This window comes from Chiloscyllium plagiosum, chromosome 32, assembly GCF_004010195.1.
Source record: "Chiloscyllium plagiosum isolate BGI_BamShark_2017 chromosome 32, ASM401019v2, whole genome shotgun sequence".
Classification (NCBI taxonomy): Eukaryota; Metazoa; Chordata; class Chondrichthyes; order Orectolobiformes; family Hemiscylliidae; genus Chiloscyllium; species Chiloscyllium plagiosum.
In genome coordinates this window covers 30998663-31017109 of record NC_057741.1, presented here as the reverse complement: position 1 = coordinate 31017109, position 18447 = coordinate 30998663, and the positions used below count along the sequence as shown (strand labels likewise).

General features: G+C 43.3%; 1 protein-coding gene across 6 annotated transcripts in view; it reads right to left on the bottom strand.

The window, feature by feature from the left end:
• Positions 1–18447, bottom strand: part of tbck (TBC1 domain containing kinase) — a 197334-nt gene that overhangs the window by 160022 nt on the left and 18865 nt on the right. For all 6 annotated transcript variants that reach the window (XM_043674337.1, XM_043674339.1, XM_043674341.1 and 3 more), the window contains exons 2-4: positions 15717–15938; positions 11458–11530; positions 1307–1421 (exon numbers count right to left, since the gene is read on the bottom strand). In XM_043674337.1, the coding sequence (XP_043530272.1) occupies positions 1307–1421; positions 11458–11530; positions 15717–15909 (381 nt within the window). In that variant the 5' untranslated portion in view covers positions 15910–15938. The remainder of the gene's footprint in view (positions 1–1306; positions 1422–11457; positions 11531–15716; positions 15939–18447) is intronic.

Below are 18447 nucleotides of genomic sequence, written 5' to 3'. Positions count from 1 at the left end.
AGATAGGCAGGTAGGACAAGTCATGGGGACAGTGCTGAGCTGGAAGTTTGGAACTAGGGTGAGGTGGGGGAAGGGGAAATGAGGAAACTGTTGGAGTCCACATTGATGCCCTGGGGTTGAAGTGTTCCGAGGCGGAAGATGAGGTGTTCTTCCTCCAGGCGTCTGGTGGTGAGGGAGCGGCGGTGAAGGAGGCCCAGGACCTCCATGTCCTCGGCAGAGTGGGAGGGGGAGTTGAAATGTTGGGCCACAGGGCGGTGTGGTTGATTGGTGCGGGTGTCCCGGAGATGTTCCCTAAAGCGCTCTGCTAGGAGGCGCCCAGTCTCCCCAATGTAGAGGAGACTGCATCGGGAGCAACGTATACAATAAATGATATTAGTGGATGTGCAGGTAAAACTTTGATGGATGTGGAAGGCTCCTTTAGGGCCTTGGATAGAGGTGAGGGAGGTGTCTTGGAGGAGGTGGAGGACATGGGTGGTGTCTCGAACGTATGTGGGGAGTTCCTGGACTAGGGGGGATAGGACAGTGTCGCGGTAGGTAGAGATGAGTGCAGTGGGGCAGGAGCATGCTGAGACAATGGTTCGGCCAGGGTGGTCAGGCTTGTGGATCTTGGGAAGGCGGTCTCCAAAATGTTGATTTCGCTGCTCCTTGGATGCTGCCTGAACTGCTGTGCTCTTCCAGCACCACTAATCCAGAATATGACAAATCTTTGGGCAATCCTGGAAGCTAGTCCTTAGTCTATGATCCACCAGAACCTGCAGTCCAGCCTTGAGACATAGGCAATCCTGCAATGTTATTTTCATTACAGTATTGCGTCAGGTATATATTCTTTTTTACTCATTTACAGGATGAGGGTATCGCTGGCTGGGTCAGCATTTATTATCCATCTCTAATTGCCCAGAGGGCAGTTAAGGGTCAACCACATTGCTGTGGGTCTGGAGTCGGGTGTAGGTGAGACTGGGTACAGATGCCAGTTTCCTTCCCCAACAGGCATTAGTGAACCACGTCAGTTTTTCTGACAATCAACAATGGAGTCATGGTCATCAATATTTTTAAAAAATTTTTTTAATTGAATTCACAATCCACCATCTGCCATGATGGGATTCGAATATTATCCGAGTCTCTGGATTAACAGTGCATCAATAATTTCACAAGGCCATTGCCTCCCCAGACATACATTCGTAAATGTGGCTTGTCACTATTACCAAGCATTTAAAATATTTTCTTTAAATTAACGGCTGCTGTTGAATATGTGACAAATTTTGAATTCATACATTCTATATAAAGTGAGAAAAGTAAATTCCCTTACCTCACAATTCAGAAGAATATTGTGTGGTGCAAGTGCTTGATGAACCATGCTGTGTTTGTTCATGTATTCCAGCCCTTCTAACACCTCAAAAGCGATTTGGAGCACCTTTCCAGGACTGAAAGACATTTAGGGAAAAAAAAGTTAAAAGTAGTTTTCAGAAATATATTAGTTCCCCAGTTTTTAAGTTAAATTTATAAATTTTCCATTGGATAATGCCCACCCCTAGTTGTAGCTCACTACCCCTTCTCAAGGGCAATGAGAATGGGCAGTAAGTGCTGGCATAGTCAGTGATACCTATGTCTCATGAGTGAATTAAAAACAAATGGAGGAGTTGCAACCATCTCTGCCAGCAGGACTGTAGCAGAGATGATGCTTTATTCCAGTGTCTGCAAGGGAGGACCACTTAAGGTTCTTCAATGTAACAGGACACGTATTTAGATTGCTTTACCACAGATGCTGAATTTATCAAGATAATTAACTTGAAGTCTCTCTCACTTCCCAATGTCTCTTAAATTACTTTAAGATGATGTAATTATCTTTCTGTCAGCTACTTCAACTGCAATGTTACTTTAGAAGTTACTGGCAATGATAGGCCGTTACGTTTAATGGGTGGAATGAACTAAACTGTGTCTACTTATGGATACATCTCGAACAATGGGGCATGAATATAAAGTTGTCACCAACAGTTTAAGGTCAATTTATTTACTCTGAGAGTTGTGAGAGTTTATCCCATAGTGGATACTGATACACCCATGGCAATGAAGTGTACAAAGAGAGGGATTGTCAGGATGGTAACAGACGATATTAATGGATGGAGGCAAAAACAGAAATTGCTGGAAAAACTCAGCAGGTCTGGCCGCATCTGCAGAGAAAAAACACTGAGTTAATATTTTGGGTCCAGTGACCCTTTTTCAGAACTGATGAATGGAGGACTGTTAGGGTATAAAGTCAAAGAGTGTGGTGCTGAAAAAGCACCTGATGAAGGGCTTCTGCCCGAAACATCGATTCTCTTGGTCCTCGGATACTGCCTGACCGGCTGTGCTTTTCCAGCACCACACTCTTCGACTCTGATCCACAGCATCTGCAGTCCTTACTTTCCTCTGTTTGGGTATGAACTCTAACACCAAGATCTTGGGCCGAGCGGTCTGTTTCTGCACTATTGGCTCTACAGAAATTGCTAAACTAACCAAAACATGGTGAAAGCTTTGCACGTCAGCCTGGCAAATGATATTATATGTAATGTGTACTCCCTCTGTATTTCCACACACAGGAATTGTATACTGTCATGTTTTTGTTTGTGTGGTTAGGTCAATGCAGTGGATTGGAGCAGGATTTTCTTTTTACTTTTGATTTGATTCCTGACATGACAGAGTAAAGCTTTGCACCCTATCTGGTTCTCCATGCCTTACTGGTTAATCTCAGCTCCATTTCTGGTGTGACCAACCACATAAAGCTTCCTAAAATTTGAGAAAGTGTTAGTGTTAGTGTGTTCCAAAGTGACCACAGATCGGAGTGATGAACAAAATGGCAATGTCACACTGATACACGGGTTTGCTTGAGCTATGAAGCCTGGATAGGGAGTGATAACATGGTTCAGGGTCCTCAATCTTACACTGGTGTAGGAAGTAGTAACGCTTGACCATTGCCCAAGCTGGAATATTTCTCAAATTCTTGAACGTCATGGAAAAAAGACACATATACCCAATACAAAACTATTTGCATCAGGAAGCATTACATGATTGGGGAAAATACAAAGCAGATTTCCCCAATCCAATCCTTTGGTTCTAGATGTAATAATAAACCAGCCATGACATCAGGAAAAAAAAACTCACGGCATATAAAACTTAAAGTCAGGATAATGATCAGCCCTGTTTCGTATACAGAGTGTCAAGCACTCAACCACCCCATTTTGACACTGAGAAATTAAAAGCCACATTATAAAACCAGTTGTAGAGTTATACAGCATGGAAACAGACTTTTTGATCCAACCAGCCCATGCCAACCATGTTCCCAAACTAAACCAGTCTCATCTGCCTATATTCGGCCCATATCCCTCCAAGCCCTTCCTATTCATGAACTTATCCAAATGTATTTTAAACATTGTAACTGCACTGGCATCCAGCACCTCCTCTGGTCGCTCATTCCACACATGAACCTCTCTGTGTGTAAAAAGGTCGTCCCTTGTATCGTTTTTAAATCATTCTCCTCTCTCCTGAAAAATACTCCCTCCCTATAGCTTTGAACTCTCCCATCCTGGAGAAAAGACCCTTGTTAGTCACCTTATCTAAGCCCTTCATGATTTTATAAAATTCAGGAAGGTCACCCCTCAACATCCTATGCTTCAATTAAAAAATGACCTTGCTTTTCCAGTCTTTTTTTTAATAAACATATTTATTAGCAAAAAAAAATGTTTTTTAACTTTCCAAAAATATAAAGTTATTGAAAGTATAACAAATACCAGTATAATATAAAAAGCACAAATTACAATACAACTACTGTCTACTAACTACTAGCCTACCCTATAATACAAAAACCCAAAAACTGTGCAAAACAACACCAATAAATAAGTGACTAATAAAAAGCAAAAACAAAAGAGCATACAAGAACACCAAAATAACAATGCTTTACAAAGCTCCCAAACAAAAAGAACCAGGAGCGTTGTATATATATACCCGTATTAACTCAAAAGTCCTCCCTCCAGGGCCCAGGGCTCAGCAAACCTAACCATCCTGGTTAAACGCACGCCCTAGTTAAGATAACAGACAGAAGCGTGACCAAATAACTCAAAAAGGGCTGCCTCGTCTTATAAAAAAGGTCTGCTATTGGTGCACCATATTTGTGAAAAAATCCAAGGGAATGTGCTCCATAATTAATTCCCACCATTCCAACAAACCTGGCGGGTTCTCAGACACCCAGTTCATCAGAGTATTCTTCCGTGCACAGTATGCAAGAACATTAAGTAGTTTCTCCCCATGCCTGTCTAAAGATGGTAAATTCGGTAGACCTAAGAGGGGAGATATCGGGTCTAGTTTGACTTCAGTCCTCAATACCCTCCCTATCTCTCCCGCCACAGCGCTCCAATAAACACGGAGCCTGTGGCATGTCCAGAAGCAATGGGTAAGAGTACCTACACTTATTTTACATTTGGGGCACATTGGAGATGCCCCTTTTTAAATTTCGCCAGACGGTCTGGTGCCGAATGAACACTGTGCAGAACTTTTACCTGCATGGTGCATGTCCTATTACAGATTGAGATCTTTCGCACATTCTCCCATGTGTCCTCCCATGTTTCAGAAGAGAACTCAGGTGACTGACTGTGTGGAGTTTGCACATTCTCCCCGTGTCTGCGTGGGTTTCCTCCGGGTGCTCCGGTTTCCTCCCACAGTCACAAAGATGTGTGGGTCAGGCGAATTGGCCATGCTAAATTGCCCGTAGTGTTAGGTTAAAGGGGTAAATGTAGGGGTTATGGGTGGGTTGCGCTTCGGCGGGTTGGTGTGGACTTGTTGGGCCGAAGGGCCTGTTTCCACACTGTAGGTAATCTAATCTAATCTAATCTCCACTCCCAGCTCTTGCTCCCAGACCTCACATTACCAGTTAATATCCTGCCAGGCCCTGCCACCTAGCAGGCGATAGAGGGCACTAACAAAAAAGATCTCTGCTGGGCAGACCGTATTTGCGGCTCAGTTGCTTGAAAGACATCATACCCTCTCCCTCAAACAAGTCTCCCAAACTGAAAACTCCTCTCGCTGTCCATGAGTTCATCATCCCTGGTCGGAATCCTGGCATACCAACTATGGGAGTGAGTGTTGAGTGGTGAGTGGATAAGCAACCCTCACTCTGATGCATTGCCCTCCATGCCTTGACCGTACTAATAACCATCGGGGTCCGGCAGTGGTCCATAACTGTCCTCATCTTATCCATGAACAGGTTAATATGAGGACACTTTTCCCGGGGGGGGCCTTGACATCCAGCCATATTGAGCACAGATCATTACCTACCCAATCGCACACAAAGGACAGACAAATGACCTCCTTGATGTTCCAGGTGCACCATTGAAAAAGACATTTAGCCATATCCCCTTTCAGACACCCTTGAACCCCCGCAAGGGAGAACCCTGCTTGCAATGTGCCGAGCCTAAGTAAAAGAAGACTCAAGAATTGCAGAATTGTGTATACAAAAACTACTATCATAACTACAAACAACTATTGCTGCTACCAAAAAACTACAAAGACCAACTATAAAACCTTGAACGGGAGACTCTGCCCTCTGCCCATAGGGGCGCTCACCCTACACATCCCCGCTTGCACAACTCCTTCAGGCCCAGACTTAGGTTAAAAAAAGTAAATAGACAAGGAGATGATCCTTAAGTCAACAAAAGAAGACAAAGTCAGGATAAGCACTCCACCCATTCCCAGCTCCATGTCACCCCTACTTATGACTAAAAGAGAAAAAGAACTAAAAAAGGGAAAACAACAACAGACACCCACAAACTTTCCCATGATAAAATCCAGTTATAAAAATATAATAGGAACAACATGTTCCAAGATGTTTTTTTTTAATTATTAGGGAAAGAGAAAATAAAGGGGAAAGGGAAAACACAGGGAAAGAAGGAAAAGAGGATGATCATTAACCATATTCTTCAGACCAACTTTTCTATTTTAAAGTGTGCACAAAGTTCTTGGCTTTACCTGCTGAGTCAAACGTATAAGTTCAGTCCTTGTGGCAGATACGAGGCACTGCGGGGTACCTCATGGAGCACTGGATGCCCAGGTTCCTCAGCCTCTTTTTAACTTCATCAAAAGGACTTCCTCTTTTAAATTACACCTGCTGAGAAATCCTGGAAACACATGATTTTTGACCCCTTGTGCAGCAGTGCCTATGGATCTTACCCCAGTGATCCAGAAGCTTCTTTGCTTGTTCCTGTATGTGAGGAAGTGCACTAGGACCGGGTGGGAACACTATACCAGCCCGATCCTGTGCACCGCCACCCAATAGGCCCTTTCAATGTCCAGCCGGCTAGACTCGATTTGAAGACCGAGGAACTGCGGCAGCCAGTGATCAAAGGACCTAACCGGCTGCCCACCTTCTTCACCCTCTAAGAGGCTGAGAATCTGCAGATTTGTCCACCAACCTCGATTTGCGAGGTCGTTGACCTGATCTCGCAAGGCCCATGCTTCCTGCTCCAGTACCTGGATCCGTCCGGATGAGGACTCGATCGCCACTTCAGAGGCCATGGTTCGAGCCTCCACCTCCTCCATCTGCTCCCAGAGGCCCTGGAGGTCCCTGCAGCATGGACGCAATGGGTTAGACCTGGGCACGGATATCCTCGATCGCAGCCTCAACCTCCATGGTAAGTCTCGCCATCACTGCCGCCAATTCCAGTGAGTCCGTCAGGTCCCCCGGGGGTTCAGGAGAGGCTGCTGCAACCTCTGGTGTGCCCGGTGCTGCAGGGGAGTGTCCTCCTTGCTGCTGTTTGCTCACTCCTTTTCCTTTTGGCATCCTTCCCACTCCAAATTGTCAACAAATATGTGTTCTTCAAGTTTTTAAATTAACAATTCCACCACATAGGTTGGCCAGGGATGGTAAAAAACATCTATTTGCCTTGGGTGTTAGGCAGAGCCTAATTGCTGCCATCTTGCCGAGTCCCTTCAGACTATTTTTAAATCTCAAACCCTCCATTCCCACCTACATCCTGGTAACTTTTTTCTGAACCCTCTCCAGTTTAATAACATCCTTCCTATAATGACCAGACCTGCACACAGTATCCCAGAAAAGACACGAGGGGCAAATGTTTTACACACAGAGGGAGGTTTGGATGTGGAATGTTTAAAAGATACTTAGGTATGTACATGAATAAGACCATAAGACATAGGAGTGGAAGTAAGGCCATTCGGCCCATCGAGTCCACTCCACCATTTAATCATGGCTGATGGGCATTTCAACTCCACTTACCAGCATTCTCCCCGTAGCCCTTAGTTCCTTGTGACATCAAGAATATATCAATCTCTGCCTTGAAACCATTTAGCGTCCCAGCCTCCACTGCACTCTGCGGCAATGAATTCCACAGGCCCACCACTCTCTGGCTGAAGAAATGTCTCCGCATTTCTGTTCTGAATTTACCCCCTCTAGCTCTAATAGGAAAGGTTTGGAGACATATGAGCCAGAAGTAGGTAGGTGGGACCAGTTTAGCTTGGAATTATAGTCAGCTTGGATAAATTGGACTGAAGGCTCTGTTTCCCTCCTGTATGACTCTATAACTTTATGACTTTATAACAGGCCTCACCAACGTCCTGAATAACCTCAACATGACATTTCAACTCCTGTACTCAAAGGTCCGAGCAATGAAGGCAAGCATCAGATGGAGAAATATTATTTCAAACTTGGCAGGGCATTGCTGATATTAAAGGAGAAAGTGAGGTCTGCAGATGCTGGAGATCAGAGCTGGAAATGTGTTGCTGGAAAAGCGCAGGTCAGGCAGCATCCAGGGAACAGGAGAATCGACGTTTCGACGATTCCTGAAGAAGGGCTTATGCCAGAAACGTCGATTCTCCTGTTCCCTGGATGCTGCCTGACCTGCTGCGCTTTTCCAGCAACACATTTCCATTGCTGATATTAAAGCCATGTCATTTCACTACATATGATTTTGCTGTTCTATCAGTTTCTCCACACCACCTAGAACATTTCACAACTGAAGGTAACAGATATATATTTAGCTGCACACATTTCCTCGATGAAAAGTTTTCCGTATCCTTCCATGGAATGTCCATCACTTTGGAGTTTGGTCCAACACTTGTCTGGCTCCAAACTGTTTAATGCACCATTTTAATTCCTGTCACTGCTGCAGTTACATGATTTTACCAGCAGATGGAGTGTGAATACACAGTTGAACAGCTACATGGTTAATTGCCAAGCTCTAATAACAAATAGCAAGATTGAAGCTTTGTAAAGAGTCAAGAGACAAATTTCAGGTCTTTGCATAATGCGTGTCTGAGAGAAACTGAGACACATTTCAAAATCAGAGTGCTGGATAAACTCAGCAGGTCTGGCAGCACTTATAGAGAGAAAAACAGAGTTAATGTTTCAAATGAATGAATAAATGAATCACTAGACTCAAAATATTAACTGTTTTTCTCTCCACAGACAATGTCAGACTTACCTAGCTGCTCCAGCATTTTCTGATTTTATGTCAGAGTCCCAGTTCTTTGATTTTATTTCATTTGCCTCTTCCTTCAACCCATTATTACGATAACATTATTCTGTACATCGTATGCAACAGATAATGTGATCACAAGCAGACGTCACAGTATCTGGGAGGATTAAATGTAAAAACTGACAAGGTTGAATCAGCTGTCCCCTTCATAAAATCTGCCTCTAAGTTTAGAAAGTTGCTCCGTTCTCTAATAACCCTGAGGAATGTTTCCTTCGACCTTGTACAGGACTGGAAAAGACATAGTAGTCCATCAGTTTGTAATTTTCTAATGAAACTGTTCAGAGTTGCTATTACACACCGCTGGAGCAGGCAGGACTTGAACCTAGGTTTCTTGATTAAGAGGTAGGGACACTACCACGACACCACAAGCGCCCAAAAACCCTAGCCAGTTAGTTGCATTAGAATCACCTTAAAATCAATCAGCTGGACCAATTTGATAGCAGGAGAAATTGAGGACTGCAGGTGCTGGAGATCAGAGTCAAGATTGTAGTGCTGGAAAAGCACAGCAGATCAGGTAGCATCCGAGGAGCAGGAAAATTGAGGTTTTGGGTATAAGCCCTTCATCAGGAATAAGTCCCGTGGGCCCAGGGAGGCTGAGAGATAAATGGGAGGGGCAGGTAGCTATGAATGTGATAGGTAGATGAAGGTGGGGAGGAAAGGTAAAAGGTCAGACAGGAGGGTGGAGTGGGTAGGTGGGAAGGAAGATGGACCGGTCAAGAGGGCGGTGCTGAGTTGGAGGCTTGAGACTGGGAAAAGGTGGGGGAGGGGAAATGAACCAGAGCTATGAATGTGATTCCCCACTGACGCTACAGACTTGGGTAGCTTCCCATTTCAGTTGTAGTTCAGTTGGTCAGATCCACACTCTAACTCCAATGGAGCAAGCTCTTGGGATGCGATGGGTACCATCTTTGCCTTGGAGCCAGGAACTCTGGATTCAAGTCACACTTCAGGATGTGATACCCAATGTGTTCATAATGAACCAAACAGATCGAGTATTTGGCTGTAAATCACTGCAATGCACACCGATGGCAGATATTAACAGCGGGTGAGAAGCCCCCGGTCAGGTCAGCTGCAGAGGAGAAAGGATTGGAACGTCTCCCACCAGTATCCTTAGCTCCAGACTACAGCGTGCATCTCAGAAGATGGGGTGAGACGGGGCAGTTGATTGGAGGGCCAGTGGGAATCAGATTGCTGCCCACAGCACAGGATTCTATCCTGTTCCACCTGAGAATAATCCAGGATCTGCCTCCTTGCCTTACAACTGATAGAAGGAAGTCACAGTGATGTGGGTCCAATCCGCCTTCGGAATAGATCTCAGATGATTGCTCTTCTCCCACAACCTGAACGCCAAATGCAGCCAAAATAAACACTTCTCAATCTGGACCATCCTGAAGTAATAGGCTTCACACAGTGTGTCAAACCCAGAATAACTGACTACACTAACACACTGGGAAACAACCACTTGCACTCACCATCTGAACGCAACTTTTAAAAACTATATATATTTATGAGATGCAGGTGCTGCTGGCTGGCCAGGATTTATTGCCCACCCCTAGTTGCCCTTGAGAAGGAAACAGTGAGCGGTTAAGGGAAAAATGTGTTGACAAATTTGATCTAATATTTTGAGGAGATAGCTTGGGGTGTTGATGAGGGTGATGCATTTGATGTGGTCTCCAAGGACTTTAATGAAGGATCTGCCTGTCTCACACTAATACTTCTGTTCAGCTGGCCTGCTGTAATCTATTGCTTTTTGGTGAATTTCTATGCATTCGCTCAATGCTATTTTTCTCAGTTCACGTTTCTTCACAAGTCTCTTAAACAAGATGCTAACATAGTTCATTATTATTTCTGAACATCGGTTCCTTAAATTCATATCTTCAACAGCCTTGTAGTCCTCCTCCTCTAACACCTCAACAATCTTCTGCTTCCAGACTTTTCTTCTAAGCAAGATGTGACTTCTCCAAAGTCCTGACTGATGGAAATGCATGCAACAGCGCCTCTGCTGTTAATGACCTCTTCTCTTCGACTGAAGCAGTTTCTGACTGAATACATCTGCTTGGAGACTGTAAGGACTGCAGATGCTGGAAGTCAGTCAGTAGATGTGAAGTTGGAAAAGCACAGCGAGTCAGACAGGCTCCGAGGTGCAGGAAAGTACGAAATGTTTCAGCATGAAATGTTGACTTACCTGCTCCTCAGATGCTGTCTGAGCTGCTGCGTTTTCCCAGCTTCACATCTACTGAATATCTTTGCTTCTGGGCTATTCCACCCCTCTCTCCCTCCAGCCTCCATGTTGTAAACCTCAAGTCAGCAAATACTTTGGCAATTATCACTCTGGGGGGAATTTACTTGTCATTTAGCTAAAATCACATTTTTGGAGATGCTGTCTTTAGCTCACTGTTCAAAGTTAATTTACAACTTGTTGAAAGAGTCAGATCATCACAGAACTGAGAGCCCAAATCCATCCTTCCCCTACTTTAAAACAAAAATTTTCAAATAATAATACATTGTGAAAATTATTGGATTCACTGGTTTAAATTGTCTCCTGGCTCAGATTCTGGGCTACTTATTAACAATACTTCAATTTCATTGATTCGGCACATTTGCAGATACTGGCCTTGTTCCCCAGGATGCCCTGAAGATCTTAAGATCACCCCAGTGCAGCAAGTTGCAGTGCAAAAGCTCCAGGAAATTTAATGGGGCTGATTGGACCAGACTTTTAACTGATGCACAATGTGGATTAATTGATTCACATGAAGGATACATTGAATACAAGCTTACTCAATAAAAGCGATTCTCAGATTTTTCTGAAGGGTCATCTATCAATATTAATTTGATCAATTATGCTGCTGGGTGCAACGGGAGAAGTTTCATTGTAAGAGGGTCTGTTTCCATGCTGTATATCTCTATGAACTAAACAGTATATAGTGTTTTAAAATGTTACCTGGTTGGCTTTCCTTCCTTTAATAGCTCTTCCAGACCTCTCTCATAATGCTCTGTAACGACCACCAGCCTTTCTGTACAAGAAGAAAGAACAGGATCCCAAGATGTGGAACATAGTTGTCGAAACTGTTACCAAGTTGTTTAACATTTACTTTTAAAAGATTTACACGATGCTAAGCCCCAGGTAATTAAACCGTGATACCTTTTTATTCAGTAACAAGAAAGGAAGAAAAACAAAATGCCAGAATATCTGAGGTTGGCAACATCCATTCTTACTGGGTGTCTGACATATTAAAGACCCATCATGTTTATACTGATTGTAACTGTGTATAGATCGTTTTAGGAAATCCAATGAACTCATGTTACAAACTTTGAAACTTGTACGGTCCTGTGCGCAGTATCGCCCATGTAGGAGAGCACAAAGGTGAGAAATGTGCATGCAAACACATCACAAACTAACAATATTAGAATTCTCCCACTCAGCTCAACTTCCTCACTCTTCCACCCCACCTCTCCTAAAGAGACTGATTCTTTCGTGGTCAGAAAATCAAGGAACTCCTGTCTAACTGATCAATTTTTATGGCTGGCCATGGAGTTACTGTGGAGAGTTGTTCAAATGGAATGGCTGGATAGTTCTTTTTACAAAAAAATGTTGATGGGATGCGACTGTCACTGGCCAGGCCAGAGTTAGTTGCACATTTCCAAGTTCCCACAAGGGGGTGGTGGTGAGTCAGCCTCGTGAACCACTGTAGTCATGCAGCGATGGCACACCCACAATTTTATTCAGGTACGGGACTCCAGGATTTTGTCTCATTGAAAGTGAGGGAACAGTGATATAACTCCAAAGAAGAATGGTAGGTATTCACAAAATAACATGGCCATTCTGTCCATCGTGTCGTCACTGACTTGAAGAGAAGCTGGAGGTAGTGGTGATCCCATATGTTTGCAGAGAGAGGGAGGGGAGCCAGGAATATTCTGCATTTACCCAATGTTACCGCAGGAGCATTTCCCAACAGAAGTTACAAGGCAATGGCCAGGAGTAAGACCTCTAAATAACTATTTTCCCTTGAGGGTATTTTGGCCAGTTCTTCACCTGTTGACTTAGTTCAAACCAGATCACCTGGCACTAACAATGGACTGAAACTGGGACCTTTAGTTTGTATCAGGAATCCCCCTTGGACATTGAGAAATGGAAGCTAAAGAGAACCATCATGAGATTAGTTTAGAAGCCTGGAATGTTCAAGCACAACCAGATGCTAAACACAAACGTCTCCCCCTTTAGATCCCTCCCTTCTCCCAGTTCCATCTTCACTTTTAAATTATATGCCACAAGTTAGAAACCAATCCATCGATAGAATGCTGTGCCTTAGTGGTTTGGCACCTGAAATCATGGCATCCACCTCGTTATCTTGGTATTCATGTCCATGTATACAATCAGAAATATTGTATTGTTCAACTAATGCTTACCACATGCCTCATAAATTTAAATCCAGCATCTGTTCACTGGTTTAAATATCATCCAATTTTGCAGTACATTACTGGCAACAACACTGCAATAACACTATAATTGGCTCAGCAACCTCCAGGCTCTCTCTTTCAAATGTGGTTAGAATCATACAGCCTTGCAATCATACAATAGAATTGCTGAATTATTAAATTGTGGAAGGAGACTATTCAGCCCAATGTCAGCTCTTTGGTAGAGTTATCAATTTTGTCCAATTTCCTCACTCTTGCTCCATAACCCTACAAGTTATTCCTTTCCAATTAATTCTCCAATCCCCTTTTGAAAGTTGTTACTACATCTGCTTGCACCATGTTTTCAGGGAGGTTTCTACAACCTAATATCTTAGTCTAATCTTCATGTCATCTCCTACTGTCCCTTTTGCTAGTTATCCTAAATCAGCGATTGTTTTGGCTAATGCACTGTCAAGATCTTTCACTTTTTCAAGACTTCAAAATAAAATCATCCCTTAACCATCTTTGCTCAAAGAAGGACAAAACTAGCTTCCAACGTCTTTGCAAATAAAACTTTTCATCTCTTGTGTTATTCTGCTAAATTGTCCCTCTGCACTTTTTCAAAGGCCTTTACATCCTTCCTAAATCTTGGTGCCAAGAAGTGGGTATAATGCCCTCTGTTTTTAAATAAAACTCAGTGTTTAGACTTTAGTCATTCACGGAATATGGGTATTGCTGGCTCGGCCAACATCTTTTGCCCATTCAGAGTTGCCTTTGAGAAGGAGATGGTGACCTGCCTTCTTGAACTGCTGCAGTCCATTTGATGTTATTACTAACAATGCCATTAGGTGGGGAGTTCCAGTGCATCTTGGAGATAAATGGCGCATACTGCCGCACATTAGCATCAGTATTGGAGGGAGTGAATGTTTGCTGTTGTGATGCCCATCATGCAATCTGCTTTGTCGTGAATGGTGTCAAGCTTCTCGAGAACTGCACTCATACAAACAGGTGGGGAGTATTCCAACACACTCCCGATATATGCTTTGATGATGATGGATCAGCATACAGGAATCAGAAGGTGAGTTCGTTGCTGCTGGATTCCTAGCTTCTTTATTTTTATTCATTAATGGGATGTGGGCGTCACTGGTCAGGCCAGCATTTATTGCCCATTCCTAATTGCCCAGTGGGCAGTTAAGAGTCAGCTACATTGCTGTGTGTCTGGAGTCACATGTAGATCAGACCAAGTAGGGATGGCAGTTTTCTTCCCCAAAGGACACTAGTGAACTAGATGTGTTTTTCCAACAATTGACAATGGATTCATGGTGATCAATAGACTCTTAATATCAAATTTTTACTACATTCAAATTCCACCGTGTGCCATGGCTGGATTCACACCCGCATTCTGACCTGGTCTTGTAGCCACTGTATTTATATGGTCAATAAGTGATTTATAAAGAATTAGCATAACTTCATTCCATACGACAGAACTTACAAAATGGTTTGGTTTTACATCTCCTACCACAATTGAATGTACAGAATGCTTTAACAGATCTTGAGGCTTCAACAGAAATGGAATACAGTCTATTTCAAATTTCACAGTTACAACGCGCATCTCTGGTTGATTTTTCAAAATATTACAGTTTTAAGACAGCACTGTAGTAAAAATGTTGAATGATACCCGGTGTTGTTTCCTCAGAATGGTAATGTTTTGACAAACTGAGAATGCAATGCTAATTTATTCAGTCATCGGTGGCTCACATTAACACTTCGGCCTATCTAGGATTGGTAGCAATAAGCAATGGAACCAAGGACAACAGTAACTCTCTGATGCATGCATCATCTTATCCAAGGTGATGGCCTCTCAGGGGAATAATGTGTTTTAGCTTCAGTTTAACACCTGGAACAGAGGGAATACCCCTTATGCAACATAACGTAATGGCACAACATTACAACATCCCATTCTGAGCTACTGCTAAGTCTGATTGCTCATGTCAAACATATACAAAGTGAAGAAAGATTGTTCATTTAAACTTCACGAGAAATTTAAATTACAGGCACTTTAAGGTCCAGCACCCTCAACAGCCTGAAGATTGTGCCACATTTTAGATCTTCCCAAGTTGAGCAGTTCTAAATTCAGACACTGCAACACTTTGATTTGATTTCTCTGCACTAAGATTCACACGAGGCACTTGATGTCAAATTGAAAGAAGTGCATTTCCCAGCATTTAGATGTTTTGAGTTAATACTCAAGAACTGTTTCTTCATCTGAAATCTGCAAGTTACTTAAATCATGACTACCTTCTTCTTTCAGTTTGGTGTATTCGTAGCATTTGTTTGGCGTATTCAAATAAGGCATTGTTGTATTCTTCACATCAGAGTTCTGACTTGGATTACTACTCTTTGATTTGCAGTCTCTGGTTACTGGTGTGTACAATTCATAGTTGATGTGCAAGGCAACATGTCTGGATTTTGACAATTTATTTATTTGGCTCACCAAACATTTAAAAATTGTATGAAACAGAAGGGTAAACACTGATATACCTATTCATGTGTATTCTTTTTACAGTGGGTACAAAACTTCTATCAACATTGAGCATTGTCCAAATATGCCAATATCAAAAAGGAAGTAGTCACGTGACAAAATAGCAGATACTCACACATCGACTGGGAGGACATGGATCTAACTGAGAATTAATTACTTTAATGTTGTGTCTTTCTTTCATCTATCTCCAAATGTCTTGCAAAGATCATGATTCAAGGATGCAGGAGATCAGCACTGAATGCACTGTACAAGAAAGAGCTCACCATGTTTGCCACGCAACATGTCCACGTATTGGCAGAGCCGGGGATGTGAGATGGCCTTGAGGATTTGGAATCGTCCCAGAATCCTGATGGAGTTTGGGGTGAGCGGAAGCCCATTGCTGCCGCACACGTCGTGTGGAAGTGCTGAGGCAAAAAAAGTGAAGGCTCCAAGCTGGGCGTCTTTTAGCGGGAACATTTTCCTCTCAATTCAGTGTCATTGCAAATCTGAGCAGAAAAAGAAAGGAATACACAAAACATTCAGGGAAGTGTGGGATGAAAGCTGCCATTTCAAGTAGCTAAGACGGCCAAAACAGTAAAGTGAACCTCCTTTGGGTGAACAAAAAGCTTAAAGAGACATTACTTTTGTATACACAAATGCTAAACAGTAAATGGCCACAACCTTGACCTAAAAAAAGGGGTGAATTAAAACCATCAAGACTGAGACTGATAGATTTTTGAGTAAGGATACGAAACAATGGTAGGTAAATACAGTCGAGTTACAGAGCAATCATGATCCAACTGAACAGTGAAACAATCTTGAGAGGCCCAATGATCTACTCACGTTCCTATGCTCCTATATCCAGACACCTGCAATTTACATTGAGGAACTAGCAAACCATTAAATAAATGTGATCAAAAATTTGTTTTTATAATTATAGAAACCAAAAATTGCAAGTTACCACAGCATTTTCAAACACCGTTTGTCAAAGTATTTGCAAATTATTGCTTATAAAACTGTACAAAAACACTCAATGGCTAACCTAAATGCAAAGAAATGAGAATGAGATGAGAGCTGAGTTCAAGCACAATAGAGATAGTCACTTTATTTTAATATTCATTCACAGGATTTGGGCATCATTGCCTATTCTCAATTGTCATGATTTGGGGATGCCGGTGTTGGACTGGGGTGTACAAAGTTAAAAATCACACAACACCAGGTTATAGTCCAACAGGTTTAATTGGAAGCACACTAGCTTTCGGAGCGATGCTCCTTCATCAGGTGAGCGTCGCTCCGAAAGCTAGTGTGCTTCCAATTAAACCTGTTGGACTATAACCTGGTGTTGTGTGATTTTTAACTTTATTCTCAATTGGGTTTGAGAAAGTGGTGGTAAGTCATCTTTCTGAGCTGCTACAGTCCATGGATGATAGATATAACCACACTGCTATTAGGAAGGCAGTTCCAGGTTGTGACCCAGGGACAGTGAAGGATAGTTCCAAGTCAGGATGATGTGTGGCATGGTGGGGTGGGGTTGGGGTGGTTGCTGGGAATTGCAGCGAGGATGTTTCCCTCCCTCGTCATTGTCTAGGAGTTTAGAAAGCATGTGTAAAAGGTGCTGTTGAAGGACCCATGGTGTATTACTAGAATGCATCTTGTAAATGATGCACAGTGCTGCTGCTGTGCACAGAGAGTGCTTAAAGTGGCGGGTAGGGTGCCAATCAAGTGGACCTCTTCAGCCAGAGAGTGGTGAATCTATGGAATTCACTGCTTAAGAAAGCCTTGGAGGCCAGGTCATTGAGTATACTTAAGACTGAGATAGATAGGTCCTTGAGTATTAGGGGGATCAAGGGTTACAGGGAGAAAGCGGGAGAATGGGGTTGAGCCATGAAATAATGGCAGAGCAGACTCATTGGGCTGAATGGCCTAATTTCTGCTCCTATGCCTTATGACTGTTTTGTCCAGGATGATGCAGAGTTGATGGAGTGTAGTTGGAGCTGCACTCATCCACAGTATTCCACCACACGCAACTCATGGCAATAGATAGTGGTCAGACCCTTGGGGAGAGAAGAGCTGAATAACTTGCCTCAAACTGATACTATATAACTTCAACCGTATCCTACAGTAGCTTTCTTTTGATGCACTTGTACCTTTTAAATATTTCAAAGCATTTTTGGTAATGTTATCAAATATTTTGAAAGCATTTTTGCCACCATTAGAGAACTAGAGAGCGTTGGCACTGCCCTAATCTTTGAAAGTAAGTCTTGATATCAGTGATTTGACTGCCAACAGCTCTATTGTGCATTGTATTTTTCCACATGGTCACACACACTTCCACTTCAGCAGCTGCAGTGACACACTCACCTAGTGACTAGGAAACCCTTGAATCACATTGATGTGGTACTATTGGGAAAATAGCAGCTGAGCTTACACTTAATCAACAGTAGCATGAGAGAGATTATTTGTCTTGTTGTTCAATGAAGTTGGGTGCATGTGAATTGGCTGCCTCATTTATCTGTATCGGCGCCGCCTCGTGCTCCCACGAGGAAGTTGAACAGTTCATCCACTTCACCAACACCTTCCACCCCGACCTCAAATTCACCTGGACAGTCTCAGATTCCTCCCTCCGCTTCCTCGACCTTTCTATTTCCATCTCAGGCGACCGAATCAACACGGACATCTACTACAAACCGACCGACTCCCACAGCTACCTGGACTACACCTCCTCCCATCCTGCCCCCTGTAAAAACGCCATCCCATTCTCCCAATTCCTTCGACTCCGCCGCATCTGCTCCCAGGAGGACCAGTTCAAAATACGTACAACACAGATGGCCTCCTTCTTCAAGGACCGCAATTTCCCCCCCGACATGGTCGACGGTGCCCTCCACCGCATCTCCTCCACTTCCCGCCCCCCCGCCCTTGAGCCCCGCCCCTCCAACCGCCACCAGGACAGAACCCCACTGGTCCTCACCTACCACCCCACCAATCTCCATGTACAGCGCATCATCCGCCGCCACT